The sequence below is a fragment of the Anguilla rostrata genome, chromosome 2 (assembly GCF_018555375.3).
Source record: "Anguilla rostrata isolate EN2019 chromosome 2, ASM1855537v3, whole genome shotgun sequence".
Lineage (NCBI taxonomy): Eukaryota > Metazoa > Chordata > Actinopteri > Anguilliformes > Anguillidae > Anguilla > Anguilla rostrata.
Genome location: NC_057934.1, coordinates 68,442,354 through 68,464,398, shown reverse-complemented (window position 1 = coordinate 68,464,398; position 22,045 = coordinate 68,442,354). Strand labels below are relative to the sequence as shown.

The window sequence follows — 22,045 nt, the reverse complement described above, 5'->3', positions numbered from 1 at the left end:
CACAGACGCAGTACGAACTTGTAGCTGATTGGCTGTCTTATCAACACACAATAAATATCAGCAATTTTTTTCCCCTAAGCATTTCACACGGCCTCTGATGTTTGATTGTTTACTCCCGTATCAGGTATGATTAAAGAACAAAAAAAGATGAAAGATCATCTATACGTTTATCCTAAAAAAATGCAATTCAATATATCGTGCATACCTACTCGATTGATGTCAATAAAAAAAAGTTTTCATCCATGGTGGACAGAACAAATGCAAGTCAAAGTCAAGTCTCAAGAGGTTGTCCCCAATATGAATGTCTTAAAACCGTCAAAACGAAAAGTGACAGGTGATTCGGGGTGAACACGCGCCAAATTCATCTACTTCGACAACGAGCAGAGTGGGTTCGCTAGGTCCTCAGACCCTTAGTCCGTGGCGAATAACCCCCTTTGTCCCGGGACACAGATGAATAGAGAGCTTGGCAGCGTTGTGCCGGCCTGGCAGAGAGGGTCTGTGACCGGGGGATCCCCACGGAGGTCCTTCTTTAGAGGGCCGAGACGCTGCCTGCTGCGCCTGGCCTCATCTCAATCCCCGGGCCTTTCACTGGATCCCCTCCCTCGCTGAATCACTTCCTGTCTTTCTGTGAAGGCTGTTTTTTTTTTTTTGTTTTTTTTTGTATTGAAGCAGGCAGCTCTCTGGGCTGAATCGGGGCTTGCAGAAGACTCCTCAGAGAGGAGGTAGGAGGAGGAGGAGGAGGAGGAGGAAGAAGGACAGCTCCTCTCAAAGGCATCAGCTGCGAGTCTGGGAGGCCGTCTGCGTTTTGTTTGCCCAGGAAAGACCAGCCCCCCCGGGCCTTGGCAGGATCCTCCACACTTCCTTCCCATGTGACTTCTGTGCATTTGAGCCATGTGACCATGCCCAGAAAGTGTTTGGAAAAGCTGAATGGGAAAGCTCAGCCTCTTTCTTCGAGGGATTGAAATCACACATTTCTGATAAAAATCTCACCCATGTTTTTTTTGTAGAGACCCCCCCCTCTCCACCCCCCCCCCCCACTCTCCCTCATTCATTGGGAGCCGTACGTGAGTTGCTTGTGGTATACAGCAAAAGCAGTGAGAAGAAGTGAATTTGGACCCACATAGAAATTCTGCTTCTGTGCGGTCAAAATGGGTTGGGCAGCATTGAGCGTACCTTTCCTATATCTCCTCTCCTCCGTTTCGCCATAGTCCCACACACTCGCTGCTGTGTCCGGCTCGCGCTTCATCCGTTCTTTTGTCCGATTCCCTGAAAAGCAAGCCATGGCGAAACTACTGCACTGCAAACAGAATTCCTGAGGACTACGAGCGCAGAGAGAAAATATGCAATGTAGTCAAAGTACACCGGGGTGTTCATTTGCAATTTGCGGCAGTGTAATACCGATAATGACCATGGCGGTGGTTCTGTTGAAATTGCCCTCTCTTGGACCATACCTGCTGTACTGAATTGAAAGACAGCACCCGTGGGGTTTTTTTTTGTTTGTTTGTTTGTTTTTTTTGCCAAGGATACAGAACGGGAGGAGCGGACTAACAGAATTACATGCTCTTCAGTGATCACAGGCACAGGAAGGCCCGGCCGTCTCTGCCGTCCTCATTGTATCCGTCTCTTCAATTGGTGATGAAAAAAAAAATGTTTTATTTGCGAGCCTCCCTAGTCTCTGGTCCTCTCGCAAGCCCATTTAACTAATTTGACTCGCTAATGGCTTCTGTGTCTGACCCATGTGACGCCCACCGCCCACTCGCCCCCCCCCCCCCCCACCCCACCCCCACCCGACCTCTCTCTCTTGGCATTACAATCAGATTAGAAGCTTGTTCAACATGATAAAGCTCATCTCGCGGAGCCAGATGCAGGGGCTTGTCAGCATTATGAATGAGCTTGGGGACCCCCGAGCTCGCATTCAAAGCTCGGAGCGAAAGACCGGCATGTGGACAGAGGGAGAGAATGAGAGGAGCGGGAAAATTTGCGGGTGAAAGAGGGGGAGAATGATGGACTGATCTCCGCTGCTGATGTCCTTGTTTGGCGATTACTTTCGTATAAATTCTGAGGACACTATATATATATATATAAATATATATATATATATATACTGTAGCCAAATGAGCGCACAGGCAAAGGACTGAGAATATCTTTAATTTAAAAAATGTAAAAAATAATTTCTTTTTACCTGTATGGAAACTGTTTAAATAACATACAAGTCTTCCTGGTTGCTTGCATGCATTCGTTCTGTACTGTATATGACTTACATACTGTAGATGCAGCTGGGCTATTAACAAACATGCACCAGAATATTACTTCTTCAACATTATGTCTACTGTAGAAAGTGGAACTCAGAATCTGGAACTTAAATGAAAGGGTACTGTTAATTCATGCAGAAATCCAATGCAATACCTTCGGTTTTGCTCTCTTAAATTCACAAAATGAGTAATGTTTCAGTCAATGAGGCCTGCTTCTGGACTCCTAGTCTATGCTGCTCCACACATCCAGAGATAGACTTGCCCAGGTTCAGTGCATTATGCACAGTACAATGTGCAGTGCATATTCACAAAAAACCCGCATGCATAATAGATATCTCGCTGTGCCAGACAAAAATGCATACATTTATCTCCTGCATCTGTCTCTGTAAAGCACAATCAGCACAGAAAACCAAAAAATGACAATTCAGCGTGCACGGGGTGGTCTTTAAGGATTAATGAAGCGATCGGGCGATCGTTTGGTACAGGACAGAGAGTCAGTGAAGGGGAGAGAAACATGCCGGAGACTGCTTGACGTCAGCAGAGACGGGTCGGTCTAGACAGGTCGTCTTTAAGCGGACAGGGGAGCTCAGAGAGAGAGAGAAGAGAAGAGACACACAGAAAAAAACAACCAAGAAGCGAACTCACAGCCGCACAGGTGTGGCCGCGGAATCTGAGAACCCCGTTACAGGCCGCTCCGGCAGCGGCTGGCGACCCAGCGTGCACGTGGGCAGCGAGGATTTCCGTTTTCCCTTCCAAAACAGCCCGGGCGGAATTCTGCGGAATTCCGCGGAATGTTGCATGCGATCACAGATATCAGGCCGGAACGCTGTGTGGAAAAATGGCAAACACAACCTTTCCCGGCTGATTGATTATTAATTTAAAATGCGCACATGTGCCCACACACATCCTCCCCCCCCCCCCCGTCTGTGTATTCCATTCCAACTCTGCATCCATCCTCGGTGATCTCTGTGACTTCATCGGCTGTTATGTAAGACGAGTTTGTCTCTGGCCTAACGTGCTGCCCACGCACGCGGTCTGTAAATATTCCCCTACCCTTTTTCAATCGGAGATCTGCAGATCCAGATGTGCAGCTTCGTGGCTTCCGTGCGCATCGTCATTATTCAATCGTTCTTCAGAACCCATCGTGTCCTGGCTACTATGATCCGGATACGCATTTTAAACAACAGTGAACATTGACACCCGGGCGGTTTCAGGTGTAGCGTAGGGTAATGGTCAGAGAGTAGCGGTTTGTAACTCAGATGCTGTAGGTTTGAGCTCCATGTGGAACCTTGAGGAAAAGGTACTGACTTTTACTTCAGCAAAAATGCAGCTGCAATGAATAGACTGCACATGGACAAAAAAAAACAAGATGTGTGTTTTTGATGAAAGTGCCAGAGAAGTGCTTAAATATAAGAAACACAAACTGAACATGTCATGACAGGGCTTTCTTAAACATGCTTGGAACAGCTTGATTTAAATTTAAAAAACACGAAAAGGGGTTGCCACGTGGAGGGGGGGGGGGGTCTGCTTTCTGTCCTGGTCAATATTACATTCAGTTATATTTGGAACTTTTCATTGATCCTCTCAGTGAAACTTTACTCTTCCTTATCTGAGATGCTCTTTGGGAGGGAAAAGGTGAGACAGGCCTTTGGGGAATGACAGGGTTTGGGAGGGTCGCAGTCCGGGACTCAGTTTCCTGTGTGAAAGCGATAGGCCTCTCATTGGCCAGGGGCTTAAGCAATAGGCCCCTGATTGGCCAGGGGCTTGGAGGTGGAAAGTGGAGCTACGCTGTCCTGGAGCAGTGCCAGCATTACCACGCGGTCACCGCTGTCTGCCAAGAAGGGTACTCAGCTGGAACCTGAGCTCAGACCCCCCCCCCCCCCAGCCCACCCCTGGAGGATAAGCCAGAGAGAAAATCATCTGGAGGAATCGGCCATCGGAGCTGTCCTCAGGGGGGAGAGCGGCTAATTGCCAAAGAGAACCCAGGAACCACCCATTTCTTTTTTTTCTTCAACTGAATACTTTCAGAGTAGCTATATTCTGAAAGAATATGCCATGGATGCTTTGTAGAGTCCATTCCTAGTACAACAGTTCACACACACACACACACACACACACACACATGCAGGCATGCATGCACGAATGCACGCATAAATAAAACCTTGAATAAGACAAATGGTGAAAACGAATTTTCTGGTGGTATGAGATCAACAGCTGCCTTCAGCCCAGACTAATCAATACTCATTCTTTGAGCCACTCAATATGCACTGGAGACATCTCTATATGGACCCGAAAAACCACAGTATTCAAATAACTCCTTTTGGGAACACACACACACCCACGCACGCACGCACGCACGCACACACACGCACACACACAAGCACGCACACACATACACAGTCACACACACGCACGCACACACACACACACACACACACGCACACACACACACACATGCACACGCACGCACACACACACCCACAAATATGAGTGTGTATGTGTTCATGCGCAATACTGATTCTTATGCAATTATGAAAAAGCAAGTTTGTGTTTGCTATGTGCATGTATGTGTGTCTGACTCAATGTCTGTGGAAATTGCATTAATATTAATCTAAATTGCACTGTGTTTCATTTACAGTAAATGTTGTTTTATTGTTACGTTTTAGAATGATTTTACAGTTCAAATTCGTGTTATACAGTACATGAATTAGAATGATGAAATTGACCTCAGCTTGTATAGTAATCTTAAGAAAAGCCAGATACCCTACCCATAGCTTTATTCCTTTTTGGTAAATTAATTGGGAACAAAGTCAGGCGAGTATTTAATGCATTTCAATAAATCCTTTGGAAATTTGGGAGTTTGGGTGAGTGGTAGTACTACAGACTAATAAATATGTGTATGCTTCCTTGCATTCAGGACATGGGTCAATACTTTCACAAAAGATGAAATGGACAGTAGTGGTGGAGGCTGGCAAGGGCAAAGAAATATATAGTATCCCAAAGCTATTTTTCATATCGTTCACACACTATACATTCATTTTATAATGATTGGTCATTATTAATTATAAGATTTTACATGAAAAACTTCTAATATTGTTGGGCTGTACTTTGTACTATCAATGGCCTATCTACTCTCTGTCACTATCATCACTGGTATCTGATAATTTGTCATATGAGGCCACTAGTTTTATTAATACATTTTATACTTAAAAAAGGCTTTATTTATATAATGAAATACCAGGCATTATTGTTTTAGATTAAAAGCATGTAATGTGAATGCTTAATTGCAAAAGATGATTTTTAATGTTTAACGGTGTCGTATCCGCAATGTTTAATTGCCTAATATAAGTGGCAGGCTCTTAACCGAGCGGATCTGAACTCAGGTTGCATTGACATTTAGAACAATGACAGCAAAGTAAGCAAGACGCATGCATGCAGTGCTGGGGTCACCTATAATGAGGCTGCAGAATAGAACAGATATTGAGTGAATGTAATCCAACCCGCAATCTGAACTAACGAGGCCAGCTGGCTCAAAATTTAAAATGTTTTTTTTTTTTTTTTCCCCTCTCATCTGTAATGAACTGTGTGTGTGTGTGTGTGTGTGAGAGAGAGAGAGAGAGAGTTTGTGGGAGAGAGAGACAGAAAGAAAGAATAGGAAGTGTAGGTGTCTGGTAATTGCTGGATGACTGAGTTGAATATTGGGTGCTGTTATGAATCAAACCTCCCAGCGGTGTGAAAAACAATCACTTTATTTCTTACCATCTCCAATATTTCCTCATTAGTCATTCTCTGAGGATCACAGGAGACCACAGCTTCCACTGCCACAGAGATGGGCACGCACACACACACATCACACACGCTCACACGCATACACAGGCACACACACACACCCACTTACACAGACACACACCCACACAGGCAACCACACAGGCACACAAACACACACACACACACACACAGACACAAAACACACACACACACGCACACACACACAGAGGAATGCAGAGGGAAGAACACGTGGGCTGGTGTTACTTATTCTAGGGGTCTCCTCACTCAGTGGTGCTGCCCATTAATGTTGGGTGCCCACCGCACGTGTATATGCCCTTTTCTTTGGTTTTGTTAACTCCATAGGTACATTAGTGTTACAAACCATGGCTTTGAGAGATGGTGCAGGCAGCCACAGGGAGGACAATGCAATATGCCTTTATGTTACATTCTCTATGAACTTGTACCAATTTTTTCCTATGCAAACCGTTGATGAACTCCAATACATGAACTGAAATTTGCTCGGCCTTTGTGTCGCTTTGATAAGTCTCCAGAGAAGCACTCATACTATGCAGGATTTTTTAAAAATTAAAAATATTATAAAATAACTATGCTAAGACATATCTAAGATGCACTGGCAATCTCAGTCTTTACACACTTTTGCCAAGTTGAGCACTTGACAGTGGAGTGACCTCTTGCATTACTGCGATATTTTCACCGTTTGATATCTATGATGCAATTTTATTTGCATGCACGGGGATGGCCTGTATATGAATTCCCAGCTGCTTTTTCCAGAGTTGTTATTTCAGTCCCGTGTAGGTCTGAGTAATAAGCTTGATAGTTTATTTGATGAGTGTTATTAACTTCTGCTTGACCTAGTTCCAGTTATTCCCCGTGGGGAACGCTAAGATGCAGATTGATGAAACATAGGGTCTAGGAGGAGAGGGGGGAGGGGGGGGGGGGGGACGTCCGCATGCCTGACCGACTGTTGGATCTGTCAGCTGATCGCTCCGTAAATTAAGAATTAAAGACACTCATCTGTGGATGTTTACTCCACTAGAGCAATCGTGAGATAGAAGATACACAACTGCCGCGTGCTCGCCCCTTCTCCCCAGGGCTTATCCATAGACTGTGTAAAAATAGGGCTCATCGTATAAGAGAGCTGTACTTTATACTGAATTGTACACACTGGGCAATGGGCAACATTCTCCACTGATGTAGTTACATAACTCCACAAAATTGGTGCATTATGTAATGAGACTTTTTAAAAATGTGTTATTGCAGGCAAAACAATTTTAACAGCGCAATCATAAATATAATGAACTACAATCATATTTTACGTCATGGTGTAGTGCTATTTTTTAAAATCTTGGTTTTGATTAATTGTAATGAGACTTCCTTGAAATATGGTAAATGATTGTTATGGAAACATACAGTGAAAATGTGGTATATTGTTAAAAAATAAAAAATTGAGCAAAGCAAAAAAAACATTCAAAAAGGATCCAAGGCCCTGAGCAGTCATAGTATTAAAACTGTGCCTAACCAGCTTATTATCCAGCTGTACACCAAATAGCCCATATTTAATATTGTGTATATCTTACTTGTATCTTAATCTATGTTCCTTATTCCTTATTATGACGGAGTGTAGCACAGTGGGTAAGGAACTGGCCTTGTAACCGAAAGGTCGCAGGTTCGATTCCTGGGTAAGGACACTGCCGTTGTACCCTTGAGCAAGGTACTTAACCGGAATTGCTTCAGTATATATCCAGCTGTATAAATGGATACAATGTAAAATGCTATGTAAAAGTTGTGTAAGTCGCTCTGGATAAGAGCGTCTGCTAAATGCCTGTAATGTAATGCAATTCCTCAGATATTAAATCCCACACATTTGCAAAAAAAAAAAAAAAAAGACGATGAAATACTTTCGTCAGGCTTATAGAAATCAGCTATCAGGAAGCAATTGTTGCTTGGAAAACAATGAAACACGTGTTTCAGTCCCTTTCACATACAGCTAATGCATATTTGATGCTTCCCCTGGTTTTGTCAAGGAAATCTGTCCCTTGCATACTGCGTGACAGCTTGCAGAAGATTCCTCACTTTGTTAAATGAATGTGGAAGTCATGTAATGTGTGCCAGATGCCCAGAGGTAGCAGAACGGAGGTGTCTGGCAGGTGTGTAAGGTCTGGCGATCTTTTGGGCGGCAATGTGTAGTATAATGGGTAAGGTGCTGGCCTTGTGACCTAAAAGTCACAGGTGCGATTCCCAGCTAGGACACGGCTGTTGTACCCTTGAGCAACGTACAGTACTTAACCGGCACTGCTTCAGTATATATCCAGCTGTATAAATGGATGCAGTGGGAAAAGTTGTGTAAGTCACAGACTTAGCTGGTAAGTAGAGTATCTGAGTTTAGCCGTGTTGAGCTTAAGCTAATGATTTGTCATCCATCTTGAGACCCCTTATATGCAAGCTGAGATGAGTGCTGAGAAGGGGATAAAAAAGTTGTGTGTAGGAATGATAAGACAGACCAGTTTGGTACAGAGAGAGAAGAGGAGAGGGCCAAGGATTGAGCCCTGGGGGATACCTATTAAGAGTTCCCAAGCAAAGTCTTAACCACCATTGAGGACACCTAGGCATTTATTTATATTTAAAAACATTTTCAATTCAAGGAGAATTCCTCTCATTGTGCGTTGGTGACTTTCTTCCCTGAAGAGGGCTGAAAAACATGTACTGTCAAGTTAACCTCAAACCTAGCCACTGCTATGTGAAGAAGAAAGGAACCATTTCCTGTGTGTCGTTCTGCTCAGCTCCATGTCATAAAGGATATTTTCTGTGAGTCTACAACACCGCACTGGATAAGAACCCCATAGATAAAAGTTTGGACTTCTCTTGTAGTTTAGTTCATCTCCATTCCTCTCCCATATACTCTACGTCTACAGACTGATTGATTTCAGTGAGATATATGATCAAAAATAGCTTATGCTATTAAGAACACAATTTTTTCAATTATTTATTTTTCTCATCTTGTCAAAAAAGCAAACTATTACTGTTGTGCTGAAGTCTTGAACAAGCAAACAGCAAACTTTGTTGTGCATATGCCTACGCTAAACCATAACAAAGACTGGTGTGATGTCACTGCAGTTACACCAGCATGCACTGTATTCCTATTTTAGTTCCTCCCAATTTCTCCCATTGGTAGAGGGGGTGGTGGTGGAGTCATTGAAAAAACACACGTAGCAACAAAGCTGACGATTATCGACGCTTATGCTCGTCGTGAACAGAGAGAGAGAACAGCCTACTTTCGCATGAAATCAAACTGTTATTAACAGGGTTCGGGGGCGCCACCAGCAGCGACAACAAGTGGGGGGGAGAGGGGGGGGGGATGCGCGTGCCATTTGGCGAAGTGAAGCCTCCGTCTAAATCTTCCACGCTGTAGCCGCGACCGTATGGTGAGAGCTGGAGGGTGCCCGGTGCTTCACATAACGCAGAGGTTTTGTGAAAGCGACACAGAAAACCGACCACCGCAGTGACCACTGAGAATGAGGGGGGGAAAGTGCCAGAGGGTTCTTCTGCAGCAACTGTGGATTTTTTTTTCCCACAATTTTTACTTTGGAGTCAGCTGTTCCTTGGTTCATCTTCAGAGTGGAGTGTATTTAATTTTTAGACAAATTACATACGTATTGAGATAGAATTTTAATGGTGGTCACATTCAACTGTTTGTTATGAAAGTTATGTATCCACCGAATCTTTTGCTCCAAATTATTACAGTGACAAGTTTGCATGGGCAAAACACATGGTTGTCTTTCGTAGCAGTTAACATGCCCAGAGGAAAACTGCACATTTTCAGTCTTACAGTCTAACCATCTGTATTTTTAATGATAAAGTGTACATAAACATAATGTCAGTCATGTATTCAAATGAACATAAATATATACCACATATAGAACTACAAGTCCCAAAATTCCAGAGGCCTCATTTGATCCAGAAAGTGGTGCTGACCTGGCTTATCAGAAGCTGTGGAACTTAAGTGCATGTTAATTCAAACATGACTATGATGTCAATGATCCACACTGTATGTATGTGATTCATTTACTAAAGAACAATGGTCTCTTCTCTTTTTACTCACTGGAAAACACTCATTATGTAACTTAATTTGAGGAAGTAGCACGTGGGTAGACTGGGCTTGTAACCGAAAGGCAGTTGATTCGGTAACACCGCCATGTACCTTAGCAGTACTACCGAATTGCTCAGTATATATCAGCTGTAAATGGATACATTAATGCATGTAAAGTAAAAGTCGCTCTGGATAACGTCTGTAATTCTAATGAATGTAATTAAATGATTGGTGCACTGCACCCCAACTACAAAATAGGTGCAGGAGTAAATTCGCAGTTTGCTGATCCAGTATAAATTATTGTACAGTAGAATAGCCTGAAACTTTCCTTTTTCTTCATATTTACTGACAATGAGATTTAACAGCAAGAGCTGAGTTACCACATACAGAGGCTGGGACTGCAGCTGAAACAAGTTTAGTGTTTGAGCACTGTTTAGGGATTGTTTTAAATAACCCATTCATATTTAAACAAGGAGTAACATAGACCTGCCATGGAACCAGACACATTTCATTTTCAACAAGCAAAATACTTATGTACTAGGATTCGGTTGTACTTGATTGTGTCATTGCCACAAAATTTAACAGAGAAATGTGCTTTGTTGGACTGCCACTTTGGTAACCCAGTAAAGGTGAAACTAAGTTTTAGTGATCACAATTTTATATTGGAGAAGCATGTGAAAGACATAACTTTCTGAAGTAATAGTGTTGTACTTACACAAATACCTGCAAGTTACTATTTGCAAACACTAGATGGCAATGTAACTGAAAGCATACTGTATTTTTGGCTGGACCACAACAGCAGGGCCAGCCCTATAAACGCGAATGTCTGTGACTGACTGAGTGACCAAGTGAGTGATGAAGTTACACCATTGGTCGGCCGAGTTATGACGTCACACCATTGTTTGGCCAGTCCAGCCATATACTAGGTTTTGACCTGGTCTTGTTTTTCCCAATGAGGATAAAATGCATCTAGATAATCTAGCTCTTGGGGAATCTTTAATTCTATTGGACAAAAAGCCTGTAATTTAAAAAATATAATTAAGATTTTTTTTTTTTTTTTTTTTTTTAATTTTGTTTTGGCTGGGTTAATGGTTTTAAACTTCAGCTCATCTATGGGATGATAATGCTTTTTATAGTATTAGGCATTCTATTAAAAGCATTCGTTGAAATTAAGATCCTACTGTGCAAGAAGCAATACTTTCTTAACTTTGGTAAGCTTAGAGTTAGACATTTTCCGGGTATGAGGGCAACTACTTTGAAATCAGACTTAAAATTACCTAAACTTGTTGTGACACTGGAGGTACACATAAAAAAAGCCAAAATACAAGATGAATGTCCTTCTAACCCAGCTTACTTTCATGCCGTTAGACTGACAGTAAATTGGAACAGGAAACAAGAAAAATTCTGGGCTTTACAAAGTCTAAACCAAATCATTTCAAATTTATTTTTCCATCTGTAGTTAAATGCTGTGCACATTTTGGGAATAAAGCAGTCTGTGTTTATCCTCCAGCACAAGCATAAAAAAGAACACATCTTAAAATGTCGTTTGACAGTTTTCATAGCACTAGGTTACCAGGAAATGTTCACCCAGTGGCATGTTCTGTGCAATTTGAGAATGAGCCACACCCAATCCACAGCATTCTGGATCAGACGAGCTTGAAGGACTTTTAGGGCTGTTGAAGTACTTTGTCCATATGCTCGTATTTCCAGGAGGGATAAAACATTTTTAAAAATGCAATTAGTATGAGTTTGTTTTGTTTTGAAAATCAATTAAGAATGACACGCCCTTATCAGTGAGTGTATCGCTCACTTTGTCATCTTACGCATTGTATTTCATTTATTTGTTTGTAAGTTTGTATACAGTACTGTTCATCATTCTGTATTTTGGTAATAGGATTATACTGCAATGCAGTGCTGCTTATGTATGTCCTTTAACCATTTTTTTCATGTAGTTATTGCAACCAGATGTTATAATTTGGTATACTTATTTCTGGAGTCAATCGATTTTGCCCGTGTAACATCAGTTAACATGCACATTTGTCAATTAACAATTAAGACAATAAAGTCAATTAACAATGAATAAATCATGATGCCTCTTCTGATCAATATTAGAAATGTAAACTTAGTCAACAATAATAGTTTTTTTTGATTGCTAAGACACATTTAATGAAACAATTCCCCTTTTTCTCAGAACTATTAACACAATCCCAAAACTACACATCAATCAGCACAAACCTCAAACATCCATGCCAAACTCAAATTATCTTCTCAAAAACATATACTCTTCCATCAAAATTGAACTTTGCCTTCAAATGGCACACACAAGCCATCGAAAACACAGACAATGTAAATTACCCATAACACACCAGTGAGATAAATTCAAAGCACTACTGCAAAAACCTTTTATAGCAGTGTGTAAGGAGTTATTTTCTCGTGGTTATTCTACTTATTTTATGGTTTTCAGATTTTGATCTTTGCAATGTTACACTACTAACAAATGAGGGAGTGTGCAAATTTTCAAATATTTTATCTGTAGTACTGAAAAGTGATGCTGAGTGAAAAGTACTGTACAGTAACCACAACACAGTTGAAGGAACAAACAATTGTACTATTTTCAAAGGAGAGTAGCATTCATAAAAGGAACTCAGTATATGCAGCACTATAAACAAAAACAGCAATAAAATCTAAAGAACATATAGTCTGTAAATACACTTCAACATTACATAGACAGCATATCCTCTCACAGTAGTACAGCAGATACAATATGTAACATTACAGTAAATTATAGTACCTGTTTTCTTGTCTGAAAGTATGGACAATGGATGCCACTGTGAAACAATTCAAGTTTGGCTGAACTCTCTGTCCAGCTTCCCTCATCATCATACCATGCACCAGCACATGGTCAAGGTGGCACGTATTTCGTCTGGGACAAATTGTCTCCTGCCTCTTCGTCTCCTTTGTCTTCCTGATCTTTGGACAGCTTGTCCATTTTGAGGATCCATTGTTCAAAAGCACACAGACGCAAACTGTGGCCCTATTTACTGATCCAGAGATTGTGACCGGTGTGTAAACAATTTTGCTGCCAAGTGTTTGCACCTAGAGAAAGGTGTGTTACCTGAGTTTAGGTTGTGATGACTTGAGTTAACTGTTTTGACTACAAGTGTTTGTTGCATGAGCACAGTGTGTAACCAGTGATTCATGAGAGCATTTGTTTGTAGAGATTTGCAGAAAAAGTTTAACAATTTGCAGCATGTGTTAAAACAAGTGAAAAGTGTTTATAGTTTTGAGAGATGTGTTGGTCCTCTGAGAACTGAAGTAATAATTTGGGAGTTTTTGCTAAAAGAACCAGTTTTAGTGTGTTAGCAATTGAGAAAAACTGTAAACAATCGTTAAAAATGCATTTACTATTAAGATGTGTTCTGAAGCAGTGCTGCCACCTTGTGGTGGTGAACATACACATAAACCCTCATGCGTGCAAAATGTATGGAGACGCATGCTTCTCACTACTGACACGGAATTGGGCACATTCAGTTACATGCGCAATTTTGGCAGCCATGGTCAAATCACATATTACAATGAATGTAAGCGACCGGTGGCATCTTTCTATGCATTTCGATCGGCAGATTTAAATTATTGCTTTTTATTTGCTCACAACTGTGCACATTCTACAGTTGTGTATATATTTTTGTGTGGTATATGGCATGACCATATATTGTGTCACGGCCAAATAACTACTAAACCATACCTACCTCTTGTGTCTCCGCGGATACTGGATCCTTCCCTGGCAGGTACGTTGACAGTAAATATGGGTACCTGGCTGAAATTATTTATTCAGTGAGGTTTCATATCTTACTCACCTGAATAGTCCTCCAGTACAGGAACATAAGTGCCACAGAGACATAGATGGTCAGCAGATGATTCTTGCATATTTTATACATTTATTCTTTTTTTTTACCACCACACCTGCATCAGTGCCGCTACATACTGTGTTTAAATATCTTTACAAGACAACTGTATTTCTTTTTTAAATTTTTAATATGAAATATTTGATTTGTGGCATGAATTTAGAAAAACTGGCTGTGCCGTATGACATTTTTATTAACGCATTTACCATATATATTACCAGGCAGCACTGGCGGTACCACCCATTTAGATCCAGTAGGGGGGGCCAACATGGCAACACATTAATCCTGGACTAATAGATGCTGTAGGAGCTGCTGCTATAATTTTGTTTTTAATAAATATGGAGGTATGCCTGCCGGCAATAATGTAACGTCTTCTGAAAAAGAAACAAACCGCGAATCAGTTATAATATATTTTAACAAACACGGCAGTGTTGCTTTATTTCTTACCATTAAAATTGTACAGTTTATACGGCACATTAACATCTTTTTAAACGACCTCTTGTAAAAAGACACAGAATTCTGCTGTATTTAATTCCAAAATTAAAATATTGTTTAAAATATTGTATATTATTGCGACGTATGCAAAAGCTCACATTCGGAAAAATGCGTTGCAAAAGGCAAAGCAGCTATCTCCACGGATCATATATTAATTCAATTCCTAATAAGCTTACAATGGTTACAAAATAGTCAGACGTCTAGAATGGTTAAAAGCCTATATAAAATTGTCTTTAACATATGTACATGTAGTGTGTTTAAGTATATACATAGCTAAAATTAATACAATTAATAAATTAAACAAAACATACAAAATAATACAATTAGTATCCTGACAATACGAGAGATAAGCATGAGGATATAAATACAGAAGAGATGTCCATATGTATGCTTAAAGTGTGATTGCAGTGTTTACAGAACAAAAATAAAAGATATTATAATCGACATATAATGCAATATACAATGGCAGTGTAGGGAATGGCTGAAAATTACAAATCTTTTTACAAGTACAGTATACATTAATTTATAAGGAGTTTACCGTTTGGAAAAAACCATCAAAAACTTTAGCAACTGAGAAACAGTAGTCTGAAAAAAAACTGTAGCACACATGAACTATACCTTTTAACAAAAATAAAAAAAATATGCATTCGATCTAAAAATTGTCAAAACATTGCTCAGTATAATGTATATGGTCCCATGGCCCAAAATAAATAAATAAATAAAGTGGATGTATGTGCTTTACGAATTATCAAAAGAAAATAGATGTCTAATAGAAACATCTATTTTACAGTTCAACTAGAGACATTAGTATATATATTATGCTGTATATACACACACACAAACAAACACACGCACATAAATACATAAATACACACACAAATACACATATATAAATACACGCACACATGAATACGCACACACGCACGTGCGCGCACACACACACACACACACACATAGTAAAATGTTCAGCATTAAATCAACTCTTATAGTGTACATCTGGTCCCATTTGGACTAATTTGTACTCTGTTCGAGTTAAATTAACATTTTACTGTGCAGTGCTCATAATTTAATAAATAAGACTGCTGAAGTGGACAGACAGTCGAGGTGAAATTAACAGGTATTTCGAGACTGTTTCTGTTTCATAGTTGCAGAAAGCATTGTACTCAGTACAAACAGTAGAAATTGGCACATACGCAGAACACTGTCATTTGGATTGAAACTCTGAGCCATTTCTACAGACTGGCGTTCTGAGAACAAACAGTTACACATGAAATATGAGTATCTATTCTAAGCACGTTCTCTACGCTTTGTCAAATAAAAGGTGCAACATTCTGCAATAAATTATATACATATTTTTTCAATCACGTGACTTCCTTGCTATAAATTTTAATGCAATTCATTCCGAAGGCAACTCACATCCAACTCCCAAACATGCACTGCATGTCATTATTTTCTATGGGTGGAAAAGAACATATTTAGAGATGAAGTCTACAGACAAATGAAGCTGAACATAAATCACCGGCTTGTGAGAGGAAATGCCACATAATCGACCAGAGATAAGTCAAAGGTAAACAGTTAATGGGGAAACACAATATGTTCTTAATTCTACATCGACTTATCACTGATTTGGTCTCTTTGATGAAAGCCATCCTTTTTTGAGACTGGGCTACAATATACTGTACACAATTAATCTGTTTTATAAATGCACTGTGTGGCCTTTTTTTGTCTTTTTTGTCGGACTAATTTTTAAAAATTTTTTGTTAAATACATCATTTAAAAGAAACTTCTGCTTGAATATGCAGTATCCTTGCATATGAACATAACATCTATTTGTTTTACAATGAAAATAAATAAAAACATCACCTCTATTTTAAAGCCGCGAGGTGCCAAGCATTTTAAATTTGAGTAATTAATGAAATAAATGTGTTCTGCATACACAGTAGCATGATCAAGCCATGATGTTTTATACAATGGGATAAACAGAAAATTGAGACTCTTCTGCAACTGACACACAGTCAGCTAACATATGGTAAAACATTTATTACTGATAAACACTCTTTTGTGCACCATCTGTAGAAACATGTTTCTTTATATATTCACGTGAACACCTACACAATATATAATTACCTATTGCATTACCAACTGGAGCCTACCCAGAAGATACAAGAGCTACAAGAGTACAAGAGCTTGTGGTGCTGTTTGGGCAAATTTAAAACAAGAAGTCTCGCAATTATGGTGCAATACATGTATGACTAAATTTATTCAAATTTAAGCCTAAACACTCCTGTAGAAAATGTTAATACTATAAATATCAAAGAGCAGGTGTGGAAAATGCTTGTGTCTGAACAGATCATTTTATTTCACTGATCTCAGATCATTTCTATTTCAGAGGTATCCACATCAGACTAGAGGAAACCAATATAAATGCCAGCTTGTGGCTGTTCTGGCCAAATACACACCTGACACTGGTTTCTGATTATGGTTTCTTTGCTCTCTTGCTATTGTTTTGTGGTATTTGTGTGCATGATTGTAGACTTTTTTAATTGAGTTGACGGCATGTACTTCATACAAGCATGATTCATAGTGGTCTATTCCAGCCTGCTTATTTTCCATCACACACAAATATTTCAATATTGAGAATAGTAAACTGATAACTGCCAGCCCACAATAAACTGAAATAAAATTACAAAGAGGGAAATGTGAAAACGTACCAACTGTAACACTGGTAGTGGAGAGAGAGAGAGAGAGAGAGAGAGAGAAGAAGATACAAGGAGAAAAAGAGAGTAGAAGAGGGAAGTAACTATACACGTAGCGAGGAGATGTTGATGCCACAACAGAGTAAGACCTAGCATGAGAGCACAGAGTGAGAAGAGAGAGAGAGAAAAAAATATACATAGGCCGAAAAGAATGTTTAAAATGCCTCTCTTCCCTCCTTAAGAGTATGTACTGATACTAAACTTATATACAAGCGTAGCGTTAGGAATGTTGTACTGCCACCACCCGACGGCTAAAACCTAGCATACAATACAACGGAACTAAAAAACAGCCAGCCCAAACAGAACTCCTCTCCTTTAGCCTACACACAGGACTTCCTGCTGTTTTTTTTTTTACAGCTCACGGTCTAACAGAGACCCTGCTAATGTCTCTCCCTGCCTGTAGAGGAGGAGAGGTGTGGGGGGGGGTTAGCACTGGGGGGGGGTGGCTCAGCAGGGCGAGGAGGACATCTGGTCGTACTCGGGGCACTTGAGCAGGGCGGGGTAGTTGGAGTTCATCTGCAGGGAGGCCTCGCTGGAGATGTCGGAGGGGCTGCGGCCGCGGACCCAGGCGTCCGGGTGCAGGAACTGGCCCGAGTAGTCGGAGCAGTTGCTCAGGCGGGGGCGGTAGAAGCCGGGGTGCGGCCGGTACATCTCCTCCGCCGTGTAGCGCTTCATGAACAGGTAGACGGACATCACGCCCGCCGTCTGCGCAGACGCACGCATACGCACACACGCACGCACACACGCACGCAGGCACACACACGCACACACACGCACGCACACACGCACGCACGCACACGCGCACGCAGGCACACGCGCACGCAGGCACACACACGCACACACACATGCACGCATGCACACATGCACGCACGCACAAACACACACACACACACGCACGCACACACGCAGACACACACACACACACGCACACACGCACACACGCACGCACACACGCACGCGCATACGCACGCATACGCACGCATATGCACACACACGCACGCACACACACACACGCACGCATGCATACGCACGCACACACACGCACACACGCGCACACGCACACACGCACACGCACGCACACACGCACACACACACACGCACACACACACACGTTAATGCGCACGCAGAACACAGATGAAAAGGTCCTATACACCTGCCCGACCCTCCGTCTGTAGAGCAGTCACTTTGACCCCCATCCCACCTGAGTAAGGATCACAGAGTTCTCACCCTGCTCCCAGTGGTGGAACAAATCCTTGTCCCTCTGACCTCTCCTCATACCCATCTCGCATGGTCTGAGATCATTCTCAGACATACTGCTAACTACCACCACTCTGTATATTTCACTCTAAATCCACCCCGCCCCCCCCATGACACTCGTTACATGTTCCCCCATCCCAGCACTTTTTGGTAATTTGTATTTGTCCTAATATTTTCTGCTTGTTCTTCTGCCTAGTTGGCCTGGCAGAGGCTAGGTCAGAATAGTGTTCACTGTGTGAACTAAACCGTGTTCTTGGCTAGAAATAGCTGTACAAAATGAAATGCACATTTGTACGTCGCGTTTGGATAAAAGCATCTGCCAAATAAATGTAATGTAAAATGTAATGTAATGTAACACAGATGAAAAGCTAAATTCTGAAGTACGGTAAATTACAAATTTGAAAAGCGAAAGTGCCTTTTCAGAAAAGTGCAGGCCAAGGCACTTATGCAAAGCATCGTGGAATTCTTCACTAAAGCCAGTGCATCTGATGCTTGAGTAGTGCACTATAAACTACTATGTTGAGTGCTTAATCCTCAGTGGTGTAGCTACAGGGTCGTAGTTACTCATGAGCCATACTGTGGAAGTATACCACTCGGTAGTATTTGAGTCAGGCTAACCCTAGGACCTGGTGCCCGGGAGGTAGGAGAAGCACGGCTAGGGGGCTGTACCTCAGTCAGCAGGAAGGAGATGGCGGCGAAGGCGAAAGACCAGCCGTACTTGTAGCTGAAGTAGGCCTCGCTGTTCTTGGTCCTGTTCAGCATCTCGTCGTTGATGCTGGATATGTACAGCACCAGGCCCACGACCAGGGACAGACCTAAAGCCAGGCGAGAGACGAAAGGCAGGTTACTAAGAGGGCAAAGAGAGTGTGGGCAAGCTCCCCGGAGTCCGTCTACTTGACGCTTTTAAACTTGCGCATATACAGTACAGTACACGCAGCCAATCGTAAGCTCGGATATTACTTCTTGTTTGCCATTCAGCCTCTCATGGCTGCAGCAGTGCTGTGGTAGTTTTGGTCGGAGTAGCGACAGCATTACCTGAGAGGATGAAGAAGATTCCGGAAACGAAGGCCAGGATCGTGCGGTGCGGTCGGATGTGTCCGATGTTGTTGAGCACAAACCCGATGAACATGAAGAAGAGGCTGACCAGGGGAAAGGGTGTGGCCGAGCGGATCATCTCTGGATTGGGGGGGGGAGAGAGAGAGAAGATGAAAGAGCGGACCCCAGGTCACAAAAACAGCTAGACACGGTCTTGAGCAGAACGAGCGGAAACTAGAGCCGGCTCAGAGGTACAGATCCTGCTGAATTCTCTTCCAATTACATGACAGGTTTGTCAGTAGGCCCTTTCCAGAACTATCGGCGCCAAATGAGCCATATATTCCCAAGGTCCAATAAAGCAATGCCCCACCCCCCACTCCTCCCCCCCCCCCCCCCGCCCCTCCCCCAAGAACAACAACAAGTCGTTCCCACAGCGACTGTCTCACAGGGATTCCTGTCGCGAAACGGCGGCGCTCCGTCTCAGACTCAGACCATCACTTCCCTCTCAAACACCTCCCATGACAGCACAGGCCACACAAATAATGTTTGTGTTGTCTGCTGGCGCTGCTGCCTGTCAGTCCGCCCACCCGCCCACCCGCCTGCCTGCCCTATTGCACAGAACACAGAGGCAATCGCGAGCTTTTTACATTTTTCCAAAGCCCATTTCAAGGAGATCGGTCTAATTTGTAAAAATTGCGCGAGGTTTTGCGGAGCCGGGTTTGTTGCTGCTTCCCCCCCCCCACCCGACTGTCCGTAGATTGTTATCACGCCGTGCCACAGATCTCGGCGTTTCCGTGCCGACGTGCCGTCGAGCCCGTCGCCGATCGCTGTCAGCCCGGGTTTGGCGCTTCTGGGCTTCGGGTGGAATCGCACTCTTCTCTCGTCAAACCCGCTTCGATCCACATCCCTGACAGCCTTTCAAATGGCGGCCTCTTACAGAAAAAAAAACTCTGACGAGAGGCAGGAATCTCATTTCTGAGACTGCGCGTGTGTCCGCGTGGTATATGCGTCAGCGGCTTGTGTGAATTTAGGGACGTGTGCATTTTTCATTTACTTCCTTTTTTTTTTTAGGGAGAGTGTCTCAGAGATTAGAGGACGGCGTGAGATCAGAACAGATTGACTGGACGGTGACGTTTTAATGCTTTTGCCCATCGCCGCCAGACCAGTCCAAACGCACGCCTCGCTCACACCTGACCTCGCATCGATCGCTCGACATAAAGCACGGACCGTCGCACACGCCGCCATTCTTTTTTTTTTTCTTTTCCTCTTTCTCCAGCGCTATAAAAAGAACTTCGTAAAAAGAACAGCGTTTCTGTGCGGTGTAGGCCGCGGGACTCTCGAGCCAAGTCCCCACGCGCGCAAGGCTTCGGTCTGGCCACCTGCCACAGCAACCTCCTGAGCGGTGATCGCTCAATATCTGTTAGCGTCTCTATTCTGTTTGAATAAAGCAAAAAAAAAATAATAAAGAGAGGGGGCGAACTGTCGGCTAAGCTGACCTCTGCGTGCATTATGAGCAGCAAGCCATTTTTACCACCTCTCAAATGAAAGCAATTTTCCTTTCATTTTCCCCTGGCTCCCATTTATACTTCCATTAGAAATGCAGGGGATTTCACAGAAGACCAGATCTGTGGCTGGGGGTTTCGTTGAGGTTTTGCTGTCACCTTAACCACGTAAAGGTTGCTTTGAGCGGACACGAGAATAAATTTCAACAAACCTCAGTTTTTGGGTTTGACGCTCACATGGGGCTGAATTTCATTTTTATTCTGCTAATATTTATTCAGTGATGCTGATGCTGATGCTGATGCTGATTTGGGTGGGTGGGGAGGGGGGTGTAGGGGGATGTATGGACTGGCAGGTGGGGGTGGAAGGGAAGAGGAGGTGTGTGGACTGGCAGGTGGGGGTGGAAGGGGAAGAGGAGGTGTGTGGACTGGCAGGTGGGGGTGGAAGGAGGAGGTGTGGGCTGAACTCAGTCACAGGTACTTTGCAGGGACTGGGCAACACTCTCTCTGTCTCTCGGTGCACCTGAGGGGAACAGTGATTGCTCTGTGCTCCGGCAGGCTGGCTCTCATCTCTAAGCCCGCTGGACCACCCTCCGCTGAGCTGCAGCAGAATCAGCTCATAACGCGATCGTTACCAACCTCCAAACTGCGCCGTCTCTCCTCCATCCATCATTATAACCACATCCCCCCCCCAGCAGGGCACGCACAGGCGACACACAGCGTCTACAGAAAGGCTCCAGACCAGGGAGCATCAACTCCGGCCCTCAAATACAAATCCAGCCCTGGTTTTCTTTTCTCCCGGGTAATTAGTGCTACTGATTGGCCGGACTGTCTTCACACCCGACTCCCAGGCAAAGGGAGGGTGGAAAACCAGCAGGTCTCGGCCCTCAAGGACCGCGAGTTCACTGATCCCCGCTTTAGACTATTAATGATCTGCATCAGGTTTTTATTTATTTAAAACTCCTAGAGC

The 22,045-nt window shown here is 42.8% G+C and overlaps 1 protein-coding gene across 1 annotated transcript in view; it reads right to left on the bottom strand.

Moving 5' to 3' along the window:
• Positions 1 to 17,481: 17,481 nt before the first annotated feature.
• LOC135249030 (voltage-dependent calcium channel gamma-5 subunit) overlaps positions 17,482 to 22,045 on the bottom strand; it is a 26,080-nt gene continuing 21,516 nt past the window's right edge. The window contains exons 4-6 of the mRNA XM_064324261.1: positions 19,577 to 19,717; positions 19,211 to 19,356; positions 17,482 to 17,989 (exon numbers count right to left, since the gene is read on the bottom strand). Coding sequence (XP_064180331.1) covers positions 17,732 to 17,989; positions 19,211 to 19,356; positions 19,577 to 19,717 — 545 coding nt within the window. The 3' untranslated portion in view covers positions 17,482 to 17,731. The remainder of the gene's footprint in view (positions 17,990 to 19,210; positions 19,357 to 19,576; positions 19,718 to 22,045) is intronic.